The sequence below is a fragment of the Lytechinus variegatus genome, chromosome 13 (assembly GCF_018143015.1).
Source record: "Lytechinus variegatus isolate NC3 chromosome 13, Lvar_3.0, whole genome shotgun sequence".
NCBI lineage: Eukaryota > Metazoa > Echinodermata > Echinoidea > Temnopleuroida > Toxopneustidae > Lytechinus > Lytechinus variegatus.
The window spans coordinates 14,622,591-14,650,011 of NC_054752.1; the positions used below are offsets into that span (position 1 = coordinate 14,622,591).

At 36.7% G+C, this 27,421-nt stretch overlaps 1 protein-coding gene across 2 annotated transcripts; it reads left to right on the forward strand.

Moving 5' to 3' along the window:
* On the forward strand, positions 1-25,598 carry LOC121426728 (protein boule-like). Of its 2 annotated transcripts, none has more exons than XM_041623105.1 (11): positions 1-144; positions 5,598-5,717; positions 8,684-8,778; positions 13,695-13,752; positions 14,360-14,419; positions 14,962-14,986; positions 15,757-15,923; positions 16,497-16,610; positions 17,916-17,960; positions 18,743-18,904; positions 23,640-25,598. In XM_041623105.1, exons 1-11 carry the CDS (start codon positions 124-126, stop codon positions 24,033-24,035), a joined length of 1,263 nt encoding a protein of 420 aa, XP_041479039.1. In that variant the 5' UTR covers positions 1-123; the 3' UTR covers positions 24,036-25,598. The 2 variants fall into 2 exon arrangements, with proteins under 2 accessions (XP_041479039.1, XP_041479040.1); XM_041623106.1 differs by having other exon boundaries at positions 8,687-8,778.
* Positions 25,599-27,421: the final 1,823 nt, after the last annotated feature.

Here is a 27,421-nt window from a genome sequence, read left to right on the forward strand (position 1 = left end):
CGCGGCCGTGCTGCTGACGTAGCTAGCTATCCGCAAGTTCAGTGGTTCTGTCATTCGCTGGTGTTGTTGATATGACGTGCAATCTTTTAATGACCTATTTGAGATGAAAGTTGATCCTGAAATATGTCGGAATCACAAGCATCGGTAAGTCAGACCAACAGAGACAATTTATGTAATATTAAGAGTTCCTTTCGTGTGCGATGATTTGCAGTGTTGTTGGGAACTTGTCTTCTGAAATTGAAAAGACAAAATGTGATGAGATTCGTTGTGAGGAGCCCGAGTAGCATGCATGACATGAGTGCGGAGAGATGGATGATGCTGCAAGCGCTAGATGACACATTTGGCCTAACTGTTCCATGAATCATGGAAAGTGCTGCAAAGACAAAACAAACCCCAAAATCATATTGGCTATTGTTATATTAAACCACACTAGGCCTAAAGTTAGCAAGTAAAACTACACTGTGCTAACTACATAATACACTACAGTATCGTCAGAAAAGATTGTCAGATTTACGATTCGTAAATCTGACAATCCTTTTTTTTAATTGATTTTGGTGTTTAAATTGGAACACAAAAAAAATTAGTATCAAAATAGTCTAGCATCTGTTAGGCCTAACGTTAGGCCTGTCTTACGTTAATCACTCACCAATGACCAATACATTGTAAAAATGTCAGAAATTTAACTTAAATAAATCCACAGAAACGATTTGTGAGGTTTTTTTTATTAAGAAAATATAGGCCCTAAGTTTTTTTTCTCCAGATACCCTACTTCTAGGACCTACTTTGTAAAATCTGATGTTATATTTAGTGTTAGGCCTAGAGCTAGACTAAACTTACCTCAGATTCAGTTACGTAACTAATAACAGTCATCACTAACTTTAATAGAAAAAAGTTAAATGAGTGAAATTACCACCACAATTGATCCTGCAACTTCAAGGCTGTGTTCAATCCTAACGTTAAACTTCTAAAGATATATCATGATTTTCAAAGACCCAGTGTGACAGTCCAAACCAAGATAATGCTAGAGACTCTAGAGATATTGTAATTGTTATTTTTTTGTTAAATCATGATATATGTTAAGGATTGAACACAGCCTTGAAGTTGCTGGATCAATTGTGGTGGCAAATTCACTCATGCAGGAAATTAGGAATTCCACCTAAATCTACATGTACATGTATTCTAACTTGTTAGAATAATATACCACAAATGCACTTAAAGCGCATGCATGCATGCAGGACCAAATAATGAGCTACATTAGGTGGTTTCAGACCGCCTCGAAGTTCGTCAGTTACTTACAGGTATTCTCTGATCGGGAAATTTACCCCGATCAGAAAATACCAGGTATTTTGGTAATGCGAAAGCAAACTACGCGTAATCTCCCCGAAACAAATACCGCTAAATAGTAGGTACTTGGCGAAATTACGAGAACTTTCGCGGGGATTTTTCCAAGGTCGCAGGTATTTTGGCGATGTGAAAGCAAATTACGGGAACTTTTAGCCCAGCGTGTCGTTGGGCGCGGGAGCTGTGGGTGGCTGCTGGGCTAAATCTAGTGATTTTGAATCTCTCGCCTTGCCTGCTTATCAGACCATACTGTGCGCATGCTCGTAACTTCAGGAACTTAGCTCGTTACTTCAGGAACTTATCCCGAAGGATATGTTTTGGGGCGGTGTGAATGCAGGAATAATTAATGGGTATTTTTAGCCGAAAACAGTTCCCGTAATTTAACGGGGATTCTTGTGATCGAGGCGGTTTGAAACCACCTATTGTATGTGTGAGAAGAATGGAATACGCTCCAAGGTCCATAGGACTGAGTGCGGTATATCCATTTGGCTAAACAAGCACGGAGTTCATTATTTAGGTCATGCACAAGAATGCGTGTACAACCCACCCCATGTTACTGAGACTTGCCCCGAATGCTATATTTGATCTAAATTCTGGATAATTCCAGACCTCACACCATCCTAGGGGGGGGAGGGGCAGTCACATATAAAGCTGTACACACGCGTGACACAAAAACGGGTTTAAAGGGTGTTTTTCAGTTTTGGAGGCGGCCCGCGTGTGGACTCATTAAGGGTTTAAAAAACAGATTTTCAAGAAAAAGTGGTTTTGAAAGACTGGTCAATGGTCAATCGCGGGGTCAAACATATTTAAGGGTATGTTTTTCCCCAAAAACTTTTTTTTTAAATTAGCCAAATTGTGTTTAGGGTATGTTTTTTCCCCAAGCTTTTTCCGAGGTCATATTTTGGCAACAACTTGTTTAGGGGCCAAAAATGTGTAAATCCTGCGAAAAACTTGTTATAGGGTCTTATTATGCACACAGAGAAAAAAATTTAGGGGGTGTTTGGAAATTCCTTGGTCACGCACATGTGTATCGCAATATATTTGATTGATGAATACTTAAAATATACTTGCCTAGAAATCTATCACACTTTCCCGAAAAAAATCCTTGAAAAAACAAGTTTTACCTCTTCAAAAGAAAGTTTTGTGGTTTTATAAACAATTGACCTTTTTCTCTCTTTTGACATGGACTGATCTACCATGTTATTGCATTCCTTTTTCCAAAGTGATTTTATCTTGCCTGTGATGACCAAAGTCAGGGTCAATATCATATCATATCAACCCTAATTTTGGTCATTCTACTGTGAAAATTTTGCTTGCCTGATTAGTTTTGGTCTTCACTTCAAAATACTTGCCCGACTCAAAGTTTTACTTGCCCCAGGCAATCGGGCAAGTGCTTATCATGTAGCGCTCTGCCGGTAGTAACTTTTATGCAATGGGACCCTCCTCGTCCTCCTTTGAAGATAAATGATCAGCATCTATTCACAGATTGCTGAAAGGGTTATCACATGACTTGGTCCCATTGTTTTTAATGCAGAGCAGTGCAAGGATGTACAGTAGTAGGCTGACATTGAGACAGCAGAGAAGGAGAAGGCAGATAAAAAAAGGGAAGGAGAGGAGAAGATTGAAAAGAATGAAATACAGGATCAATAAACAGTGGATTAAACTGAAGAAAAGGGAAGCAGTTATAGAAAAGAGGGAATCATTGGAAAAGGAAAAAGCGGGAAATACGGCAGAAACAGAAATAATGGAAGAAGTAGAAATAAAGGTAAGGGATTAAAGAGAAGAAGGAAAATAAGATTTTAAGATTCAATAGCCTGGATTCGGAAAGGATTCAAGTTTACAGTGCCCAAGTTTTTAAATCATGTGCAGCCATTCACACAATCCGATCCTGAATTGCCTATTTTCTTGAGGTGTGCCAATGTGGGATTTGTGCTTATTTTCGCCTACTAGATCCTTGAAGTCACAATGTATGGAGGACACCTCTTGGAGGTGAAAACAATCATTGCGAGTTTTCATGAACTTTTCTTGATATTTAGAATAAAATTTAAACACACTAACAATATCCACAGAATAATATAAGATCCCTTTCAGATCGTTAATGATAATATGAAGAAAAATGAAATGAATTGGGGGGGGGGCTGAATATTTGTCCCATGTCTCCATACATGTATCTGTGTGCTGTACTGTAGAAGAGGTGACTCATTGAAGTTGATAAATTTGATGATTAAGAAAAAATTCTTAGATGTATTCCAAAACCAGTCTTATTACATTGAGAATGGTTCCTTCCAGATAATTCTAGCTCTTGTAACAAAGCTTTAATTGATCGTAGAACATTTTTCTACGATTGATTGCATTGACTTCACCATGTGCATGTGCAATCAATCGGGAAAATAAAGCGTACGATTAATTGCTAACCTTTGTGTTGAAACGGGACCAGGCAGCGGGAGCATTTCATTAAACAAATAGTCACTGATTCTCACCGAGTATTGTTATAAGCTACTGAAATCCTTGCATTTGGTTGGCCGAGAACAGATTTGTCAGTGGAAGGCACTATCAAGGTGCTTCGTGTCCAGAATACTCCCCAGGGCTTCTGTTTACAGTATATTAAAAAATTATAAAGTTTATAATATAAACCTCTTTTGTGAAATCAGGCCAAAGAGTATGGCAAAATTAACAGTTATTATTTTTTGTCTTTACTCCACAACGTCCCATATCAGGAACCAACCGAGGGATGAATTGGGAGTGCGCACTTAGTTTATTATTATTCCTTGTTGCGTAAGTCTTTGTTGCGAAGGTATATAGTTGCATGCTTTCTGAAGTTCATCGGAGTCTGAGATTGGCTGGATGTCGGGGGGGGGGGGGGTAGAGAATTTCAGTCCTTGATGGTGTGTGGAATGTACAAGTTTTTGAAGCAGTTGATGCGAGTTGACTACTGGATGAAGGATTTACATGTACCGGATGTGCGTCTGGTAGCTTGAGTCGCCAGACTTAGATAGTCCGAAACCGGCAGTGCCAATTGTACCCCCCCCCCCGCCTTGTGCAGTATACCGAGCCTCGAAACTTTCCTTCTTGTCGAAAGGAGATCCCATCCTAACCGCTGCATTAGTTTGGTAGCACTGGTGGTTTGCCTATAGCCTGGGGAGGGGGGGGCACTTACATTGACGAGTGGATACCATGCGCGACCAAAAAAAACATGTACAAAGGATGTCTTTTTTAAGATAGGGTATACATGTAGGGTATCTACATGTACATGTATTTTCGATAGGAAAGCTACGTGTTTAGGGTCAAATTTGCGAGGGTATTAAAAAATCAAGACTAAAATGTATAAAAGGATGTACTTTTTGCCCCAAGAGTCAACACTATGTGTTTACAGTACGATTTGCGCGAGTGGGGTTGTACTCAACCCAAAACATATACATGTAGGTATAGGTATTAAAGGGGAAGTTCACCCTGAAGAAAACTTTGTTGTAAAAATAGCAGAAAAAATAGTAAAAATTATTGGTGAAGGTTTTAGGAAAATCCGTTAAAGAATAAGAAAGTTATTAGAGTTCAAAGTTTTGGATTTGTGACGTCATAAACGAGCAGCTGCCCCATGTGTTATGTAATATAAAATGCATGAATTTCAAATTTTTTATGGTTCTTGATGACTTAATTATGTTTTCTATTCATGATCGGGTGTGAAATGATTTGTCTATTGATATACAAAAGGTACAGTGAAAACCATTTTCAATTTTCTGAGAAAATGACATTTCATTGATTTTTTACCATTCGCTATGTACGAATGCTGCTCGCATATGACGTCACAAATCAAATAATTGACATTCTAATAACTTTTTAATTATTTGATGAATTTTTCTCAAACCTTCGTCAATATTTTTTATTATTTTTTCTGCTATTTTTACAATAAACTTTTTGTCAGGGTGAACTTCCCTTTAACCAATACTTGCCAATAGTATCGTCTTGTTTCCAATACCTGTTAAGGGTAGGGTTTCGCATGTCAATACTTGTTAAGGGGTGCATTTTCAGAATATGGAAAATACGTGTTTGGGGTGCTTTTTGAGATCTCATGGTCATGCAATACTATCCACTCGTCAATGAAAGTGCCCCCCACCCCCGGGGCTATAGTCATTACATACCATTCTGGCTGCCCTTCTTTGCACCTTTCCAATGTCATGAATATGTTCTTTTGTATATGGGTCCCAAACACTAGAACTTTCTCTCATGTAAACAATGTTTCCATTCTTTTTCTATCACAGCCAACCCTTGAAAGTGCAGCCAGTTCCCAAGCCCCTTCCCCCGTCACGGGCGCACCAAACGCACCGAGGTACGGAACAATCATTCCCAACAGGATATTCGTCGGTGGAATCGCATTTGGCGTGAGTATAGTTTTGATTACGGTACTAAAATTTCTATGAAAAGGTGTGAAGCATCTTGGTCGAGTAGTTCAAACACTCCACTTTCAAACAGAGGCTGCTGGATTCAAATCCCAGTCAGTGCTTTATCCTACATGTAGATGTACACAGCTTTTCGTAAGCTCCCTTTTTATCTTCTTTTGATTCCTCAAACTACATGTAGCAACAATTTTTTATTTCTAATCATTTTCATAAAATACAGACACAATGTAACACAAGTCAGAGTTAAAGAGAAACGCCAGTATTTGCAGTAAACACTGATTTCATGAAAAAGTCTGTAAAACCAGGCTTAATTGTCAGTACATCTTAATCAAGGATCTAGATCTGGTACAGTTACATAAACTAAACTTTGTGAAATCTTGAAATGTACCCTGAAAAATGTTTACACTGAAGATCATCAACACAGATAAGCACATGTGGGACAGTGTATTATTGCTTTGAATGTCGGCCTGATGCTTGACCCGAATCCTGTGCTTATTTGCTAATTTCTCAGCAATTACACAATTACTTCCACAATCCTTTTGCACATATTTTTTATTTATACAAATGGTGGTCATTTCATTGGATTCTGTACGAACTCATTTTGATTTCGTTACGATCGGACTGGCATTTTACCTTTAAAGGTCAAGTCCACCTCAGAAAAATGTTGATTTGAATCAATAGAGAAAAATCAGACAAGCACAATGCTGAAAATTTCATCAAAATCGGATGTAAAATAAGAAAGTTATGACATTTCAAAGTTTCGCTTATTTTCAAAAAAATAGTTATATGAACGAGCCAGTTACATCCAAATGAGAGAGTCGGTGATGTCACGCACTCACTATTTCTTTTGTTTTTTATTGTTTGAATTATACAATATTTCAATTTTTACGAATTTGACAATTAGGACCTCCTTGCCTGAAGCACAAAATGTTAACACAATGGAATTCCACGTGTTCAGGGAGGAATGAAACTTCATTTCACATGACAATGACGAGAAAATAAAAATATTTCATATAATAAAATACAAAAGAAATAGTGAGTGATGTCATCAACTCTCTCATTTGGATGTAACTGGCTCGTTCATATAACTATTTTGTTGAAAATAAGCGAAACTTTAAAATGCCATAACTTTCTTATTTTACATCCGATTTTGATGAAATTTTCAGTGTTATGCTTGTTGAATTTTTCTCTTTTTATTCAAATCAAGTTTTTCTTGGGGTGGACTTGTCCTTTAATGATAAAACACCATACTGACATTTTGCTAATTTACATATTCAAATAGAGATTTAGTTTTTATCATATTGCCAATTTATACTGACTGACGGAGTACTTATCAAGATTATAAGCCCACAATTATTTTATTTTAATTTGTTCGAATCTACTTTACATGCCCTTTAAACATCCAAGGTGTATAGGCCTTTACATGTGTATGCTATGGAATTTAAACCCTTATAGTACCCATAGTATGTTACAGTGAGTGGGTGATGTCCAATGTTTTGGTGTGATGAGGCATTGTATCTGTCTGTGCAAGGCAACATCAATCAAAATCAAATGAACAAGCTCTTGACCTTGAAGTGTAATCGCTGTGTATAAAATAGTCTTTGTTTCCAGACCCTATTGTACATGTGAATGTACATGTACCTTGAAATGTTTGATTACAGACCCTTACATGCCTACTCTCTGAATAAAATGATGGGTTTTTTTACTGTCAGATAACTCCTTTTAAAACTCAACATGAAAGTCCTCAAAATCTATAGTATTTGGCTGATCACTTTTTCTTTTCTTAAAAATTGCCGTTGTTCCTGTATCTGCCACTGTTTTTTTTTCCTCTCCTGAGAAAGAGTTGCTGAAGACATTTTAAAAAAAGCACATACTGGCTACTGTACACCTTGCATACATTAAAATGTACCATGATTTTTTATTTTTTTTTAGCCTGGTTTAATCAGTGTTCTCACATGTAGCTCAGTTGGTAAAGCGTCCGTCCCGAAACCAGGAGGTCGGGAATTCAAACCCCAGCTGTGTCAGACCAAAATATGTAAAAAGATGGGGGTTGCGGCTACCCTATTTTAGTGATCAGCATTTAAGGGATAGAGTCTCGCCAATCTGGCCCTGCACAGTGGCCCGCAATCAATTGGGCAAAATGAACTGTCAGAATATTTTATTTTCATATTTCTATTTCGAACAATACCGGTAATATATGGACTCTCATTATTGTATCCCTGAACAGAGTTCAGAAGATACTACAGATTTGGACTCTTCGCGCCGCTGTCACGTCCGACTAGAAATTTTTTATGCTTATTCATACAAAATTTATTCATAAATCACAAAAAATATGCTTCTACTCTGTCATTTCTTCATCAATTTCAATTCTGTTTCCTCAATTTATGTAACCAATATAATTCCCTTTGTCAACTGGGCTTGAATTGAAAATTGTGTCTAATTTTGTTGTGAGATGCCAGATAAGCTCCACATCATTGATGTGCTAGTTCAAATACTGTACTGGAAATAGCCCTGAGCCATAAAGGTACGGTAGTTACTGTAGCCTACACTTCCATATTGAAGTGACCTTACAATTTTGTATACTATAAATGTACATGTTGTGTGTACTGTACATGTAAAAATGTATCACATGTATATTATCTTTAGTAGATATTAACCTATTACATGTATGTACATGTACACTGTATGTTTTCAAGTTACTTTTAAAGGGGAAGTTCACCTTGACAAACACATCGTAAAAAAAATAGCAGAAAAGAGAATAATAAATATTAGTGAAGGTTTTAGGTTTTGTTGCACATTAATACCAAAACTGAAGAAAGGGTTTAACACCAGCACTCTACACTTGACACCACATTCTTAACACCAACACCACATATTGTGTTAATCCCCCTGGGGGCACAGTCAATTCATCAAATTTACTAACTCCGTCTTGCTGTTGTGTTTTTCAGCAGACAAGCGATGCAGAGCTCAGGAATTTCTTCTCGGCGTACGGTCACGTCAAAGAGGCAAAGATTATCGCAGACAGAGCAGGGGTGTCAAAGGGGTAAGCGTAATTTGTCTTGATTTTTCGTCTCCTGTTTTTAGGTGATCCTCAAAGAGATAAAGGCATAAATACTCAATTTTTCACTTGATTTTCATATGGTGCATTGAAAAGATCTTCCACTTTGAGCTGAATTTTTTGTTAGCTTGTTATTTCTTCAATGAAAATAGGTAACTAACAGAGTCCCCCCCCCCCCCCCCCCCATTCTTTTCAAAATTCCCAATTATATTTCAATGAAAATGCTTCCTGTACAAAGGTGAATGGGGAAAGCAGGGTCAGAAAAATGTGGTCAGAGGATGTCAGGGAAAAGAGTCATGTTTATATATGGATACCCCCCCTTCTTGTTTCATCAACACAGCTTTCTAATCTGCACATACATGTATCATGTACATGTATTGTACACGATACATGTATAGGAGGTGCATGGAGATGCGTCATTTGGTGTCATCCATGTAGGCCTATATGTTGCAGCATTGTATGCTTTGACTACTGTATATAGTTCCAGCACATTATCCCATTCAAAACAACTGTAACCTTATACTTGATGATCATGTATAAAAATAGAATGAGTCACAGACAGTATGTATTGACTTTAAGAAAAAAAAGGTGGGGGGTATCCAGGAAAAGATTTTGCCCTAGAGCCTGGATATTGCCAAAGGTTGTTCTTTAATATTTTTAAGAAGAACTTTTTAAAAATTGTTATGTGATGTTTTGGACCTAATGTAATTGTCATAAAATAAGTGGCCCATTAACACACACAAAAAATGTAATTGAAATGAAAAGCAAATGTAGATTGCATTTTATGTAGACAAACACAATTAACAAAATACATACATATACATGTTGCAATTAAGAGGACAGTGCAAACATGGAAGACAAATTGGATTTAAATAAAAGAGTTGGGTTGCCATTGGCCCTTTTTAAAGCTTGTGTATAGTTTTGGTAAATCCACCAAAATGCACCTATCACTATTCCAATTCATTGCTAGCTAATATGAATGGGTATGCCCTATAACAGTTATGATGTGGAGGATATGAAATGAAAATGTGTTTTACAGGATAATTTTGCAATTTTACATGGAAATTTAACTTGATCGGGTCACCCGATCAAATTAAAATATCTGTGTGTTTTTGTCTTTCAATTAAATCCTATTCCAAATCATGGAATGGGCTGAAACTTTCAAGATATGTTCTTTGTCTGTAACTTTTGGATATCTAATCACTAAATTTATAAGATAAGTGCTTGAATGCCCATTTTTTAAATTTAAAACAAGCATCGCCGAGAGAGGGCGCTATACATGTATATCCAAGATTTGAATATTTGAAATTTTCTCAGAGAAGTGCAGTTGGAAAAATATCTAATGGTCTCTACGCTTCAGTAAGACTGTCATATTAGATGATATTCGATTATCAATCACATTATTGACCCTTTACCAAAGCTATACACAGGCTGTAAAGATTTCACAATTATGATAACTTTGCCATATATGCTATTACTATGTAAAAATTTGATCGTGATTGGCTGCTAAAGCTGTGTTACCATGGTAGTTGCCACAGTGGCAAAATTACCGTAGTAACAACTCAAAATTAAATGGGGCCCTGAAATAAGCCATATAGGATGGGGGGGGGGGGTGACCGGATATTTAATATTTTCAAGTCTTTTTTTGTCTTTGGATTACACCAAAAATATGAATTCAATTCATTATCTTCTATTTTGTTCTCTCTAATATTTCCTAACATTTTGTACAAAAATTGATGAAACTTTGCTTAAATTTTTCCAAATGATTTTCTAAAATGGGTCATCTGGACACACAACCTGTCCTGACACATAACAACTGGGTACTATACATGTAACTTGGCCCTGGCAGTAGCACTCTTTCAAGTTCGAACTGTTGTTTTCTCTGGATACACAAAACTCTCCGGACACACAGCATCTGTATGCTAGTATCTGTAATGATGTACATGTATCACACATTTGTAGTACAACCCAATGTATCCATTCTGTGTTCACCTCCACATTGCTTGTATAAAGAGTAGTTCATTGCTAGGCCTATATGAATGCACTTTGTACATGTGCACGCACTTGTACACGCACTTGTACACGGTGTTTATAAGAAAGTATGCAGGCCCAAGACATGTCTGTAGAATGCCACGATAGGTCATTGACCTCTCTCCTGACTTGTCGCTGCTGTCAAAGCAGCTTGAGGATCTAATTCTTACAGACAGTCTGGAGACTGTTTTCTTAGTTGGTCATTTATGCATGGACCTAGTACCATAGGTCTATGATCTAATTAAAGGTTATCTGTTATTTCCACCTATAGTTTCTTGTTACTTTTTCGTCACCACAATTTATAAAGGTCACTTACGGTATTTCTATTGTAAAAAAAATTGATCTCACACATTCATGACAGGGCATAGGTATTACAGCTCGGGGCTTTTTTGCCCCTAAAAGGCTCAAAAGAGCCATGGAATTTTTTAAAAAAGATTTCTGGAGAAAAAAAATCCTCATTTATTGTAATGAAGAAAGATACATGTACATGTAGGACCATTAGAACCTTAATATGGATGGTCATTTAACTTTTATTCAAGAGATGATAATATTGGTGAAAAGTAACCAGATGATATATTAAAAAAAAAAAAATTATGATATTGTGCAGCTGTAGTACTAGTTTTAATACAATAAAATTTATTGCAAGTTTGTTTCACCCATGTTGAATTACAGTTAATTTAATATCAAGCTAAAGAAAGTTTGTGACTTGTCTTTTTTTAGGTCCACTCCTACTTTTACCCTATCAAAACTATCTTGTCTTTTAAACTAAGCCAGAGAATCACTGCTTGATAATGATATTCCCCTTTAAAACCAGCTGTGTTTATCTGTCACAGCTCCGCCCAGACCTGTATGTGATACTGTGATTGGTTGGGCATACTGATCAGTACTAATTCAATGGTACCAGGGTAGAGCTGTCTAAACCGCAGCAATGTACATTACATGTGGTATGTGGCATGAGGTATTGGTATCAGGAATAACTACATGTACATGTGCATGCACTTGACCTATTTTCGCTGCACTTTCTTTTTTTCAGCCAATGTGGTCATTTATACATTTTTGCAGCCATTGTGGTCAGAGATCTATAAAATCAGCTGTCTTTAGATTAATGAAAATCCAGCCCCGGGATCCAGCCGATCTTTCAGAGCTGAAATTAGTCCAGGGCAGGGACAATATTACACTGGGGGCTCGGGGTGATTTTGCCCCCGCAATGCTCGACAGAGCCGTGGAAAATTCAAATCGAGCTTCAGAAAATCCCGATTCACTGCGATTTTATAAATTCAATGTTCCTGAATTTCATGTAGGCAATAGAATGTGAAATCACTTTGATTGAACAAATAAATTTTGAAAAAATGTAGCCCCTGATATGATTTTTTGTGTGTGTGCCAGGGTGCAGTGTTATAAATTCAGTGTTCCTGATTAATATGTAGGCAGTAGAATGTGAAATCACTTTGATTGAATCAAATAAATTTTGAAAAAAAATGTAGCCCCTGATAATATGAAATTATTTTTTTTTTTGCCAGGGCCCAGGGCCTACAGTGCTCAGTAACACAATACATCATTGGCCCGAATTCACAAGGTGGTTTTGTGCAGATTTCCTGTATAAATTAATGATAACAATAATAATAAAATACAGTTCTTGTATAACGCATATCACATTATGAATAATGTCTCTATGTGCTTCCAAAGGAGTTGGATATTTTTACCTTGTCAGCTGTAGCTTGGCAGCCGTAATTACTAAGATTACAGTGCACACGCATTTCAAGGAATAAATTAGTGCCAGTTATACCCATTCACCTCACCTGGGTTGAGTGCAGCACAATTTGTACAAATTTCTTGCTGAAGGAAATTACGCCATGGCTGGGATCTGCACCCACGACCCTCTGTTTCAAAGTCAGAAGACTTATCCACTGGGCCACACCGCTCCACATTTATGCTTAATTTACCGCATATCAGGTGCATGTATAATAAATGTCCAATGCTGATGCGTGCTTTCGTCGCAGTGCTCCAAATTGATGCCTGTTACCATGGTATTCATGAGTCCGCTGTTAGAAGAGTGGACTCATTAATTCAAAATGGTAGACTCATGAAAAAAGCGTGGATAACCACGGCAACAGGCATCAATTTGGCGCACTGTGACGAAAGCGTGCATCAGCATTGGACATTTTTTGATATACGCGGTAAAGTAAGCGTAATTTATACAGGAAATCTGCAGAAACCATGGACTCAACCTTGGGTTTTCCAAGACCACTTTGTGAATTCGGGCCTTTGTGATTGATTGCAGACTTGATTTATAATCATGAATCACGTGCATTCAATTAGAAAATTTAGCCCTATGATAGTGGGACCCAAACCCATGAACTTGACCTACGGAAAAAATATTTTCCTAAGTAATATGGAAATGTTGTCTTGGAGAAACAGGAAAATTAGAGTTTGGTGTCTTTAGAATAATTTTTTTGTTTTCTTCAGACAATTATTACGACTAAAACAAAACAAATGCGTACAATGTACAAGGTGTTTGTGACTTATACCTTGGTCTCATTTGATCTACGGTGGCCGCACGGCGAGTCGACAACAGCCGTTTTATTAATTTCAATTCAAACCACCTATATGTAGTTGGAACAAAAAATGTTGAAACGACTGTTTTCGACTCGCCGTACGGCCGCCGTAGAGCAAATGTGACCATGGTATTACATCTAGTAGTTTGCACAAATTGTGGGACTTGTATTCAGGTTTTTCATATTTTGAACATTACTACATGTACTCGCACTGATTTTTATTCTTTCAAATTAAATTGAAAGGACTTAATAGCTCACAGTGATTGTTTTCAGTTTCCCCTCACTATGCAGAGTTTTCATCTCTTTTTTTTTCAGGTATGGTTTTATCACATTTGAGACTGCAGAGGAAGCACATAGAATACTAAAAGAACATGTAAGAATGCGATGCAGAAAGGTTGAATTCTTAATGATAATATTTTTTAAATTTTATTTCTTTTTTTGGGGGGGATAATGATGATGATTGTCCTAAAATGATATCATCATTATTATCGTCATGGTTGTTGTCATCGTTTTCATTATCATCATCCTCATTGACATCATCATCATTATCATCATTGTCATTATCATCATCATAATCATTACCGTTGTTATCATCATCACCATCCTCATCATTGTCATCATTATCATAATTATCACCATCATAGTTATTACTATCATTATCATCGTCACCATCATCATCGTCATCACCATCATAATCATCATCACCATCATAATCATCATTATCGTTATCATCATCATGTACTACTACTACTACTACCACCACTACTACCACATCGCCCCACCCCAACCTCTAGTACAACTATTACCTACATGTAGGTTTACTTCTGTTCTACATCACTATTGTTGTTTCTTTGTTATTATTTGGGGGTTTGAAATTATAATTTTACTTTTTTTCATCCATATTAATCAATTGTGAATTCTTAGAAGCAGGCTTTTATACCATGTACAAAATTGTTTTTTTCCCCCTTATTCACTTCCAGGCCAACAGTTTAGTGTTCAAAGAGAAGAAGCTAAACATTGGGCAAGCAATAAGAAAACAGGTGAGGAATGTGCAATTTTGAGGTTGTTTTAAATAGATTTGTTGCATGATTCTAGGTATGCATGTTTCTTTTTATAGCTCTCCATCACTCACATTTATTTTAATGTTTTAGTGTCCCTCTTCTTTAAAGTCTTGTCTTTGCCATTGAAGCATTGTTTTCATGATTTTTTGTCAATTTGCTATTCCATTTAGTTTTTCTTCAAAATTACTTCAAGGTATATCTTTGTTGCACATTCTGGAAATGGAATTGGAATGGAAATGTTTTGAAAATTGAACATTTCATATCCTCCAGAACCATAATTTGGACTCTGAAATTTGTTCTTGTTTGCTTTGAATGTAATGCAGTTTTCCAGAACTTTAAAACTGAAACTTGAGATCATGTTTGCTCCTGAAAATGCTTTATAAGCCCAAATACAAGTTACTTTAATACTGTTCTGTAGATAGACCTCTTTTGAAATTTGTTATTTTCCCTGCTTTGAAGAAATTTTGTTTTTTGCAGATTAGTTTGTTGACAAGTTTTTCACCGTTCTCATTCATTTTCAGCCTATCAAATACCCCAAAGATGTGGGTGAGTTACAGCATTTTTATTGCATTTTTTTTTTAGAGTAGATTTACTGCATGTTGCCCTTGTAGTGTGCTTTTCAAACTGTTTAATGGGCAGCTTGACTTTGTCTGTTTTTAATAGTTAAATGATAATTTTTAGATATGATCTAGTGACTAGCACTTGGCATTTGCATTGATAATGCTTTTCAAACTGGCACAGTATTGTATTGATAAAAAGTTGTTAAGCATTAAAGCATTACTTTCTTGGGTGATGTTAGATTGATAAGAAGACATTTGCTCCTATGACAATTGCTCCTCGGCTATTTCTTGAAGATATAATGCGAAGGTTAGGGCTGTGATAGGGTTTTAGGTTTGGAATTGGGTTAATAGAATTAAGGTTTGAAGTTTGGGTGTGATGAAGGTGATGATGGTGATGGTGGTGGTGGTGGTGATAATGATGATGGTGGTAATGATGATGATGGTGATGATGAGGATGATGTCAGATGATGATGACGATATCATGGTGATGATGAGCATGATGATGTGGATTGTGATGATGATCATGATAATAATGTGATGATGGTGATGATGATGATGATGATGATGAAGGTGGTGATGGTGATGACGGTTGTTGTGATCGCAATTTTTGGAGGTGCATCCACATTTTTAATGGGAAAGCTTTGTGCATTTTCTTTTCAATACATTATCTTGTAATGATTGCAAGGTATGTTTTCCTAGTTTAATCTTAATCCCCCTGCTGAAATTCTGTGAATATTTCATGTGATCAACTTGCAGATCCAGCCCTTATTCCAAGTGGGATGGTGTTCCACTCACCGAGCGGTGCATACAGCTATACATACCATAATGGAGTTGCGTACTTCAACCCAGGCGGTGACGTACAGTCGGCCAGCCATCCAGTTCAGACAACAATAGCTACCCACCACCATCCACAGCAGACACAGGTAACGTTTGTTGACTTTTGACCTTCCAGCCTTGACTGACATAGCGTTTTACTTATAGAAATCAACACTGTGTGAGTCAGGGAAAAAACAAGGAAGTTGGAAAAATTTCCCGGTAATATAAAAAGGTTTTTCTGACTTAGATGATAATTGGTGACCTTTGACTTATATGGACTTTGCCACTGAGTGAGGATGAAGGAATAAATTACGCAACTCTGGAAATTAGCAGTCAATAAGAGTTGTTCAGATATGAAGCAATGCAATGATCCCCTGCAATGGTATGTGCAGATATGGAAGGACATGTCACATCATTTATTGTAGTGAGATGTTTCTGTTAAATTATCTTGCAAGGATACTTAAGGGCCTATATACATGTAGTAATCTTTTTGTGGATGGTCAGTCAGCCGGATAAGAGAGAAGATGATTAGGCAGCCGATTTGTGGTCAGATTGTTGCCAAACATGTGGATCAAACTGCTTCCTCGTTTTTTTTGTCCAATGGTCATGAAGGCAATAGACACATTGGTAATGCTTTACAAAGAATATGTTTATTTTTTGCTGCTTGCTTTCCCCTACAGCCCCAGTATGCACCGTACACCGTCCCATTTATGCTGCCCCCTCCAGGACCACAGCATTACATGACGAATCAGCATCAACAGTTTGCCTTCCAACAGCCCCAGCCAGTCAGACAGGTATGTGATGGGGATTGTTTCCATTTGTTCTACTAGCAGAACCGGGGCCTGTCTTACAAAGAGTTGCGATTGATCTCATCCACCACAACTATGGAAAGCCAGCAACATCAAAATCTAAAATGCATACGTGTTTTAAAAATGTTCTTTAAATATGATGTGTGTTCATACATCCATTGTTGTCTTGACAGTGCAGTGCACTCCTTTATGTTTTCAAAAGTACATTTTTACTATTTTCATGAATAAAATTTACGACGTTAAAGGATTTTCATATAGTGAAAAATTGATCAGATCCATTGTGTTTCTTTGTAAAATAGGACTTTGAAGTATTCTATTTATACCTTGGAAGTAGCTGAAAGTTGTTTATTTTTACCTCTCTGTGTCAATTGGCGTAATATCAAATTTTTTGATGCACAGTTCTTGGACCAGCATTCCTAGGGCAGTAAATATTTTCTACTTAATTGAATATTTCTTTCCTCTGTCGAGTGTCAAGGGTTTTATGGCATACCATTTTGTTGCTGCTTAGTTTGACAAACTCTGGCATGTATTAACCTATGGTTTAAGTCTGTGCTCAAGTTATGGGGAGCTCCGTGTCAAACATTTCTTTTATGCCTCTTGTGAGCTTATTGATGGGGATCTTTTCAATGGTTTAATTTATGCTGAAGAAAGCTATTGTATCTATCATTTCAACGTGGTTTGCTATGCTTTTATTGTCAAATGTGATGATATAAATTGATAATCTAGTGAGAGTATCATAGAGATTTGTGTTTAACGTTTTGCCCTCCATAAAGTTAAACCTCAACATTAGACCAAGTTTTAGAAATGCCAGTAATTGCAGTAAACACTGCTTTCATGAGAAAGTCTGTAAGATAAGGCTTAATTGTCAGTATATCATCAAGGATCTAGATCTGGTTCAGTTACATAAACTGAACTCTGTGAAATCTACGCTGAAATATGTTCACACTGAAGATCACCAACACAGAAAAGCGCACGTGGGACAGTGTGTAATTACTGCATTGAATGTCTGGCCCGACGCTTGACCTGAATCCTGTGCTTATTTGCTGATTTCTCCGCAGTTACACAATTTCTTCCAGAATCCTTTGGCACATATGTTTTATTTATACAAACAGACACTTTGGTGGTCATTTCATTGGATTCTTTACGAACTCATTTTCATATTGTTACCAAAACTTGTATTTACCTTTAAGCTCAATCTGAATACAGAATATGGGCATCTAGCTTCAACTAGTTTATATGATTGTGTAATTCACTACTATAATCATGATTTTTGTCCTGTTTCTTACTCAGACTGCTCCACAGTATCAGACGCAGTGGAGATGGGTTCCAGCACAGGTAAAAATAATGATATTGGACAATGCAATAAAATATGTACATGTGAACCCCTATAAAGTGGGACCTTCCGGAAATAATTTATCTGTTTTCTAGTTCATCTGGGTCCCGTACAAAGACTTGTGATTGATCCAATCAATCACAACTATGGACGGCCAGCAACGTCAATATCTAAAATGCATTTTCAAAATATTTTTCTAGATATGATGTACATTCATCATTCTCTTGAAGATTCAGTGTGATTCTCTTTGTTTACCAAGTACATTTTCCAAATTCCTGTAAAAAAAAATTATGGTGTGGATGGATTTCCATATAGTTGAGATTGATCGGATTAATCGTAACTCTTTGTAAGACGGGGGCCCTGAAAAGCTGTAATGCTCACAGATTATTATTGCCTAAATTTAGTTAATAAAGTAAAATAGGAATTTAGAAAATGGGGAGGGGTCAGACATTAATTGCTTTTGTGGTGTTCCCCTTTATCTCCAAGTATTTTTTGCAGGTATGGTTGCTGACCTCTGATCAGCAACCGGGGTAAAACATTTGTACTATTATTAAGTGGTACATAAATGTTGCATATTATGATTATTATTTTTTTTATATCTATATGCACAAAGTATGACTACCAAATGCGTGCCTGTCTTACTTAGCAAAATATGTATCAATATCTTTGTAGCAGACAAGAATATTGCTACAACACAGAATAACAGTGTTTGTTGGCTTCTAAGATTGACTGTAAGTCTTGCTTAATTCTTGTGAACCATCACCTTTATTCTCATTTCCCCCAGGCCCCTCCTGCCGCAGCGGTGAACGGCAGCATGCTTCCAGTCTCTCCTATCTATCCCAGCCCTCCGCAGCCCCATAGCCATGAGGTCATCTACCAGCAGGCTCATCATTATCAGTCACCGGAGATCACAGAGGTACCCATTATGGAACCCTCACCAGCAGAGGTAAGGAAACGTCCCTATTCTATAGTGCATCCCAGAATAAACGAAACCGAGATTTAGCGATCATTTATCATAACTTAATCATACATAGAATAGACAAATGACCTACCAATTTAAAGCTTAGAATCTCGTCTTTCATCTGATGCTACTTAGGTTATTTCTTATTCACGCATGAGTGAGCAAAAACAATTTGAAGAAAGGATACCAAAAACTCATTTTGGGGGGTTATCTGGGTTTCAAAAAGAAAACCACATTTCTGAAAAGTTCAATATCTGCTCTTTAATTTGGTACCAAAATTACAAAAAATGGTCAAGAAATAAAAAAGTTCTGTTCATTTGAAATAAGGCTTGTATTTCCATAATTTCATGAGATAAACGTGTTTTCACCGGTTTCCCACAAAAGCTTTCGCATGGTGAACAAAAGATTTAATGCATGGCTGATCGTCAACAAAACAGAGTGTCGAGAGAGTTTGAAAGCCATCCTGGAGAACCTCTTCATTTTATGAAATTATTGAAATTCAAGCCTTATTTCAAATGACCAGAACTTTGTTATTTCGTGACCATTTTCTGTAATTTAGGTATCAAATTAAAGAGGAGATATTGAACTTTTCAAAAATGTGGTTTTCTTTTTGAAACCCAGATACCCCCCGCCAAATGAGTTTTTGATATCCTTTCTTCAAATTGCATTTGCTCACTCATGCGTGAATGAGAAGTAATCTAAGTAATATCAGATGAAAGAGGAGATTCTAAGCTTTAAATTGGTAGGTCATTTGTCTATTTTATTTATGATTAAGTAATGATAAATGATCGCTAAATCTCGGTTTCGTTTTTTCTGGGACGCACTGTATAGTGGTATAGTCCATGTACTGTGACCAGGGGGTGTTACACAAAGATTTAGTATGGCTTAGAGTCACACCTACATGCCGTCATGCACATGATATGCAATGCGCAATCTGAGTGATGGATACACGTTAATGCGCATGATCGGACCAATGGGGTGACGTCTTCTGTACCGTACACAACTGGGAATTTAAGTGTAACTCTATGTCACAATTAATTCTTCGTGAAATTCTTTGTTCTTCTGGGTGGTCCTGCACGATTGTCATGACCCTTCTCCATTCAAGCATGCCAAGCAAATTACAAGAAGGCTGAAGGACCCTTGAAATTCTTTGTTTTGACTAGGATCGAACCCACGACCTCCCGTTCTTGAGGGGGGCGCTCTACCACCGACCTACAATGCCAGGTCCTTGTTTCAGAAGGAAATACTTTTCAGGGGAAACGAAACTTGTGGTCTTTGAAAATAAAGGTGGTCCTTCTACACAGGTGGTTGACCATCAGGGCTCAGTTGCAGGAAGGACTTGCAACTGTTGTAACTTGCCATTATGGCAACTACCATGGCAACAGGGCTCAGCAGCCAATCAGAATCGAGTTAACCATGGTAGTTGCCATAATGGCAAAGTTAAAACAGTTGTAAGTCCTTTATGAAATGGAACCCAGGTGGGGCTCTATACCACCCGTTACTAGTAGCTCATTGATAACTCGCTTATTTTACTCGTACAGAGGATGGGGCGTAGAAGAGCTTTAGCTGGTTAAATCATTTTCTCCAAATATAAATCTCATACCTTTCGATAACAAATTATACTGTATGCAGTCCTGTACATTGGAAGGAACAAATTTTTTTGGGGGGGTTCCTTTATGCTACCTCAACTCGTAATATTTTGATTACTTTCTTTCATAGCTTCAGTGTTACAGGTACCATTAGCAATGAAAGGTGAGATGTGTTCATAAAACATAACGAGCATCAATGACTTGTGAGTTGTGGCTAATTTTGAATCCTTAAAGGGGAAGTTCACCCTGAAGAAAACTTTGTTGTAAAAATAGCAGAAAAATTAGTAAAAAATATTGGTGAAGGTGTGAGGAAAATCCGTTAAAAAGTAAGAAAGTTATTAGAGTTCAAAGTTTTGGATCTGTGACGTCATAAACGAGCAGCTGCCCCATGTGTTATGTAATAAAATGAATGAATTTCAAATTTTTTATGGTTCCTGATTACTTAATTTTGTTTTCTTTTCATGATCGGGTGTGAAATGATTTGTCTATTGATATACAAAAGGTACTACAGTGAAAAACCTTTTTCTATTTTCTGAGAAAATGACATTTCTTTGATTTTTTACCATTCGCTATGTATGAATGCTGCTCGCATATGACGTCACAACTCAAATAATTTTTTAATTATTTGATGAATTTTTCTCAAACCTTCGGCAATATTTTTTATTAATTTTTCTGCTATTTTTACAATAAACTTTTTGTCAGGGTGAACTTCCCCTTTAATTGCATCATTTGTGCAATGTAAAGAAATGTGCTTTAGCCTGTCTGCATGAAAAGGTGTGAAATTAACTGATCCAGAGGTGTGGTTCATTCTATAATAATAACCATATTTCTAATGCGCACATATCCACTCCGAGGAATGCTCAAGACGCCTGACAATTCATCATAAATTCAAATATATACAGTAAATTGGAAAAATATAAAATCACATATTAATTAAAAAAAAAAAAAAATCGTTCAAATTCATGAGGAGAGGGGGTTATTAGGGTACACATTACATATTCACATATTCTACATTCTAGCATTGTAGAACTGGATTTTAAGGAAAGTGATTGTGTAGAACATTGGGGGAGTTTGCACACTGGGATGCCCAACGCATTCAAGAACACAGGAAATGTATTGAAAATGCATTCGACAAAGATCTCGGCTGTTCTGTGTTATGAAGGGCATTTGACAAAATGTATTCTTGGTTCGCCATGCACTGTCTAGGTAAAAGCTACAACTCTCTATCACCTTGCTGCCTGCTATTCATAAAAATCTTAATTCATAAAAAAAATCTTATTTTTCAGAAAAATTAATCATACAGCCTTGTAGATTTTATCGCACACTACCACTGTGCAAATTTTTTGCGGCGTTCGGCGGCTGAGATTTCGGGGGGGGGGGGCGGAATCCACCCCCCCCCCCCCCTCGGCTGTGAGACGGGTCCAAATAGCCCGACCCTTAGGGTTAACACTAAATAGACTGGGCTATTTCGAGGCCTAAAAAGACTGGGGGGGGGGCTGATTCAGCCCCCCCTTATGATCTCGGCCGTTGATCGCGCGATCGCGACGAAAATTGGCACACGCATTACCCATGGCATTATCTACAAAACTATAACATCAAATTCGGCAAAAAATCTCATGTCTCATTAATTATGCTAATTTATGCGTAAAATCATAAGTTTGCTCTAATTAATAAAATAATGCCCCTGAAATGCTAATTTTTGTTTCACATACTCTAGATAGGCATCTGATCAAATTGATTTTTAAAAAATTTCAAAATCAAATTTATTTTCTTATGTATTCTATTGTTTTCTAAATTTCTTATGTATTTCTTTGTTTTTCGACTTTTTGTTTTTTATTGTTTTTTCAATGGAAATTGTCGGGGACTTTATTTTGACCATAAACAAGATAAAATTAATTGATTTTAAGCAGTAAAAGGAAAAATAATGAAACATTTATGAATTTTGGCTAAGAACACTATTTGCATTGGATTTGTACACAAATTCACGTTTTTGAGTAATTTTGGGACTGCATGCACTTACGAAATGTTGCGTAATTTTGGAACCGCGTACCCGGGGGTCACAATTTTGGTCTCAAAAGTTGCGCGAGACTTGAAAGTAAAAAGTCAGTGAGCGACGCGGTCAAAAAATTTTGCGCAGCGGATTTATCGCGAAAAATGTCGAGGGGGGGGGGGCTGAATCAGCCCCCCCAGTCTTTTTAGGGTTAAAGCTTATCAAAGTGTTGCAGATTTGATAGGCAGTAGTTATTAAAATGAAAAGTACCCCCCCCCCCTTAAAAAAAATCTTGCCTGATTGGGATACTTGAATAACATGTTGTTTTGACTGATGTGATCATATACTCATTCTTTATTTTCATTTTCAGCCCTGTATAGTGTGTTTTCTGTTAGTCTATTTGATCCTTCAAAACCTGACTCTTGTTAATATTGTGTATTGAACTTTTCTGTGTGCCTATTTTGTACCTTGCCATTGTTTGTACTTGAATTCTATCATTCCAACAATATCATACTTTCTCATACGAAAACGGAATCCCAAGGAACTGTCATCAAAGATATCACATAGAGCAAAACATGCACACTTGAATTCTATCATTTCAGCAATATCCTACTTTATCATACTGTGGTACACCACTTTGGAAACTTAATCCTGAGGAACTGTCATCAAACAAAAGTATCACATAGAACAAAATGTGCATATTACCATTAGTGATAATGGCCCGTATTCTGAAGTCGGGTTTAACTTAGACCATGGTCTAACTCTGTGCTAAAATTATGGGTAGCCAAACGTTTCAAAATTTTGTTTACAGTGAGTACATCTCATGTTTACTGTGCTCTTTACTAATTCTTTAGTGGTGAAGACAACTGTCATTCTTATCCTTCCCAGGCAGTTAATAATGTTTCGGGAGTCAAATGAGCTGATACATTGAACTTCTACTGTTATAGATTTATGTAACAACTGGCTTTCCATAGTTAAACCACAACTTAAAACCAGAGTTTAAATTAAACCCGACTTCAGAATACGGGCCAATATGATAAAGAATGACTGTATGTCAGCTTCTCTCCATTCAAGGATTTAGATTTTGTGTCTGTAACAATTGTTATATTTTTTGTTATTGTAATTTGTATGTATCATCTAGGGCACAACTGTAGTACAGACTGCAGAGCACTCAAACATGCCGACACAAGTCATTACTCGCCATCAGCCCTACATAGGGACAGTCTCCGAGCTCCAAGGGACGTACACAACCTCCTATGACCCCAACAGCATCCCAAACTCAATCGTCCAGAAGGTTACACCCAAGTTCACGGGCAAACGCCCCATAAAGATGCCGAGACGCGGGGACCGCGCCGTCAAGACCATCCGGACCGACATCCCAGGCCAACCCGGCACCTCCCCCATCGGTTACCCGACCATGATGATGGCGGCCCCACCCAGAATGGACGAGGCGATGATGATGGCTGGCCCCGCCCAATATGGCAACTCGACTCACATGGGAAATGCCACCCATGTGTCGGGAGGCGGGGACAACTAACTCGTAACCTACACCTTTTCTATCACCCACCCACACCCATTTTAGAAGTGTACATGTCGGTCCCATCATAGTAATGCTTGAAGTGTTGACAAAGGCTATTAAATAGGTGCCTAAACTTATTGTCTATGTGCAGGTGTATGTTTCAAAAGTGCCTGCTGAAAATATACTGTCATTTATAATGTGAAGTTGAAAATCTTTTTTTGAAATGGCAGTATTTTACTTCTTAGATTGCTGTATATATTTCATTCAAAGTTTAGATATGTTTAATACGTAAGAAGATCAGAATTGTATCTGATACATCTTTTTGTAAGTCTAATCAGTTAGATCATAGATGTCTTTTTTTCCAATCAGGGTATATGCAACCAAGTGTCTTCCATGAATTTTCTCAAAGAAAATTTGTCTTGCAATTACGGGATATGGGACTATCAGAAGTAGTTATGTGCAAAAGGCTTTGATAAAGAAAATTCTACGGGTTTTGGATTGGTGTTATACAGTAATGAGTATTTTGCATAAGTTTGATCGCATCTGTCTGCCACTCAGTCAACAGATATTGATGTGTGCTCAAAGGATGTAGTGTCAAATGAAGAAAATTATATACCTTGTGCCAACTCTTGCAAGTGTAGTCAAACAATTACATGTACAGTAATGTGAGCTTTCTTGTTTAATATTATATTAAAAAAAAGACAAAAAGCTGAAATCCTTGCCACATTTTGTGCTTAAACGAAATATAAAACTTTTGTGAGTGTAATAAAACAAATCATGTGTGCTCTTGTTATTTCAGCGAGAAATAATATAGAAAAACATAAAATCCTTGCCATATTTTGTGCTTAAAGAGGATATAACAGTCATGCAAGTACTGAAAAAATACTACCATTACATCATGTGTGCTCTAGAACTATTTTGGAAAGAAGAAGATGGATTAGCTGTAATCCTTGCCACATTTTGTTCTCAAACAGAATGCACAATGTACTTCGAGCGTTCAGGAAATGCGCAATATTTTCTCAAATTGTAAATACCGATATTACCAAAAAAAGGGTTTTTCTTGTGCCAAAGTTTGCTCGATAAGTTATTTCATAACCAGGTAAATGTTTCATAAAGCTTTTTGGAAGTTGTGATTGACTTTACGAACGACTGGGATTTTTCATTAGTTGCTGAATCAACATCACTGTTTTGAAACATCTTGCTAAAATTGCTTTCATTTTATCCATAGTTATTATTTGTAAGAAATATTGATTGTTTCCTGGTTACTTGCTATAAATCACTTTGATAAAAAAGGGGCTTATTTAAATTGTGATAGCTCAGTTCCCACAGTACCATCTAGACATCCTGAAATACTGACACAAAAGCTTGCTTGAAATGGTAAAATTCTTGCCCTTGTAATTAGAAATATATATCTCATTAGTCATATATCTTGTCTAACTAATACCATTTACTTGTAAGTGATATCATGAGCAACATGTCTTCAATTCACTTACTATGTTACCTTTCTTTATGCAAAAAGTAGAGGTATTTTGAAAGGAATCTAAATTTGGGGGAGAGGGGGGGGGACTGTTCATCAGTCTGAATTAAAAACAATGTTTTGTTTTTTTTTAAGTTAAGGGACTTAGTAAGAAAAATAGAAAATTGATCCTCCAAACTTGGCATTCAAACATCACTTTCGTTTAAACTACAAGAAGGCGGGTTACACTTCGTAATTCCGAAGGTTTGTAATTCCAAAACATGTAAATTGCCTATACCTTGATGTTCGTTAATCCCAAAACGTAAAAGAGTTAGTTAATCCGAATATTTATGGTGTTATTATAAGGTTTGATGTTTCAAAGGTTCGTCAATCCAAAAACAAAATAGGTTCGTTGTTCCGAAGGTTCGTTAATCCGAAAACGAAATAGGTTCGTTGTTCCGAAGGTTCGTTAATCCGAAAACAAAAAAAGGTTTGTTAATCATTAGTTTTCAGACTAACGAACCTTCAGAATTACGTACCTCATTTCGTTTTCGGAATAACGAAACTTCTGAATTACGAACCTCACTTCGTTTTCGGACTAACGAACCTCATTTCGTTTTCGCACTAACGAACCTTCGGAATAACGAAGCTTCGGAATTACGAATGTATGCGAAGAAGGCGTCATGATCTTCAGATAATTTTTTTTTTTTTTTTTAAATCTTTGAGATTTATGGCAACAGAATTACAGTGTAATTACATATCAAATAAAAAAAAGTTATCTATCAAGGGTCAATGACTGACAGAGATAAATTCATTGTAAAAAGTCCATGGCATAAAAGTCCAACTTGTGTGATTCATTTTTATTTATTTTTAGGGGTTGGTTATGTAACACTGAACAACTCTAGTAGCATTATTATACTAGTATATCCCAAATGATGAGGTATCTTTAAGATAATTCTACATTTGGGCAAACAAGTAATACATTTGCTATTATTTACTCTGCATGTGAACATATACACTAAATCACTATATGTATATATTGATTTTTATCAGGTATGCAATACATTAGAATAGTCACAGGAAAGCCATGGGTAGTCAAATATAATCCATGATTAGTCAAGTAGATGGTAAAAAACGATTAGCCATTTAGATAGTCAAATATAATCCATGAATAGTCATGTAGATAGTCCTATATAGTCCATTAGCCATGTATCATGGTCATCAAATAATGAAGTCGTCAAACTTCATTATCTTGTAAATTAAGATGCCGTCAGTAGTGTGTGATTAAATAACTAAAGCCAGTATACGCCTGTCGCTGTAAGAACATCTGTCTCGTGGTATAGATTTGTAGCAAAGCTATATGAAGTAGAAAAAAACATATTCATGGAAAAATTAACAGGCAAGTGAAAATGGTTAAACATTGTGTGTGAAAAATTTAAGGATATATGATGTAAGAGTACTTTCATACTTGTGTTTAGGATTTAGTTTTCATTGACTCTTTTATGTGCGACTGGTATTATGTTTGTCTTATTTGTTACAGTACTGCTCTATGCATCATACACGACTTTGTAAAGAGAATTTCTTTGTATGTGGAGTAATTTGATATTTATGTTTATGGTTAGTTTTCATCAACTCTTTCACGTACAACTGTAATGCATCATATGCAATGTACTCATAAATGAGTTTATTCTACAGTGGAAATATTATTCATAGAGGCTTATATTTAGTTCTAGTTGAAGTGGAAGAAATGGATTCCTGGATGTATGTTCACAACTGGTTTGTATGTCATCTTTGCTGATTGCTAAAAAGTGATCTGGGCCCCATCTTACAGAGAGTTGTGATTGATCCGATCAACCTCGGGTAAATGGAAATCCATGAATGTCACATTTTTTTCTTCAGGAAATTTGTACTTTGTAAACAAAGATAAGCACACTGAATTTTTATGAAA

Excerpts from the sequence above, each read along its gene's own strand:
- LOC121426728 (XM_041623105.1), top strand. The coding sequence starts at position 124 with ATGTCGGAATCACAAGCATCG. Across the intron at positions 14,987-15,756 it reads CAAATACCCCAAAGATGTGG|ATCCAGCCCTTATTCCAAGT; the intron begins GTGAGTTACAGC and ends ATCAACTTGCAG. Across the intron at positions 17,961-18,742 it reads GGAGATGGGTTCCAGCACAG|GCCCCTCCTGCCGCAGCGGT; the intron begins GTAAAAATAATG and ends CATTTCCCCCAG.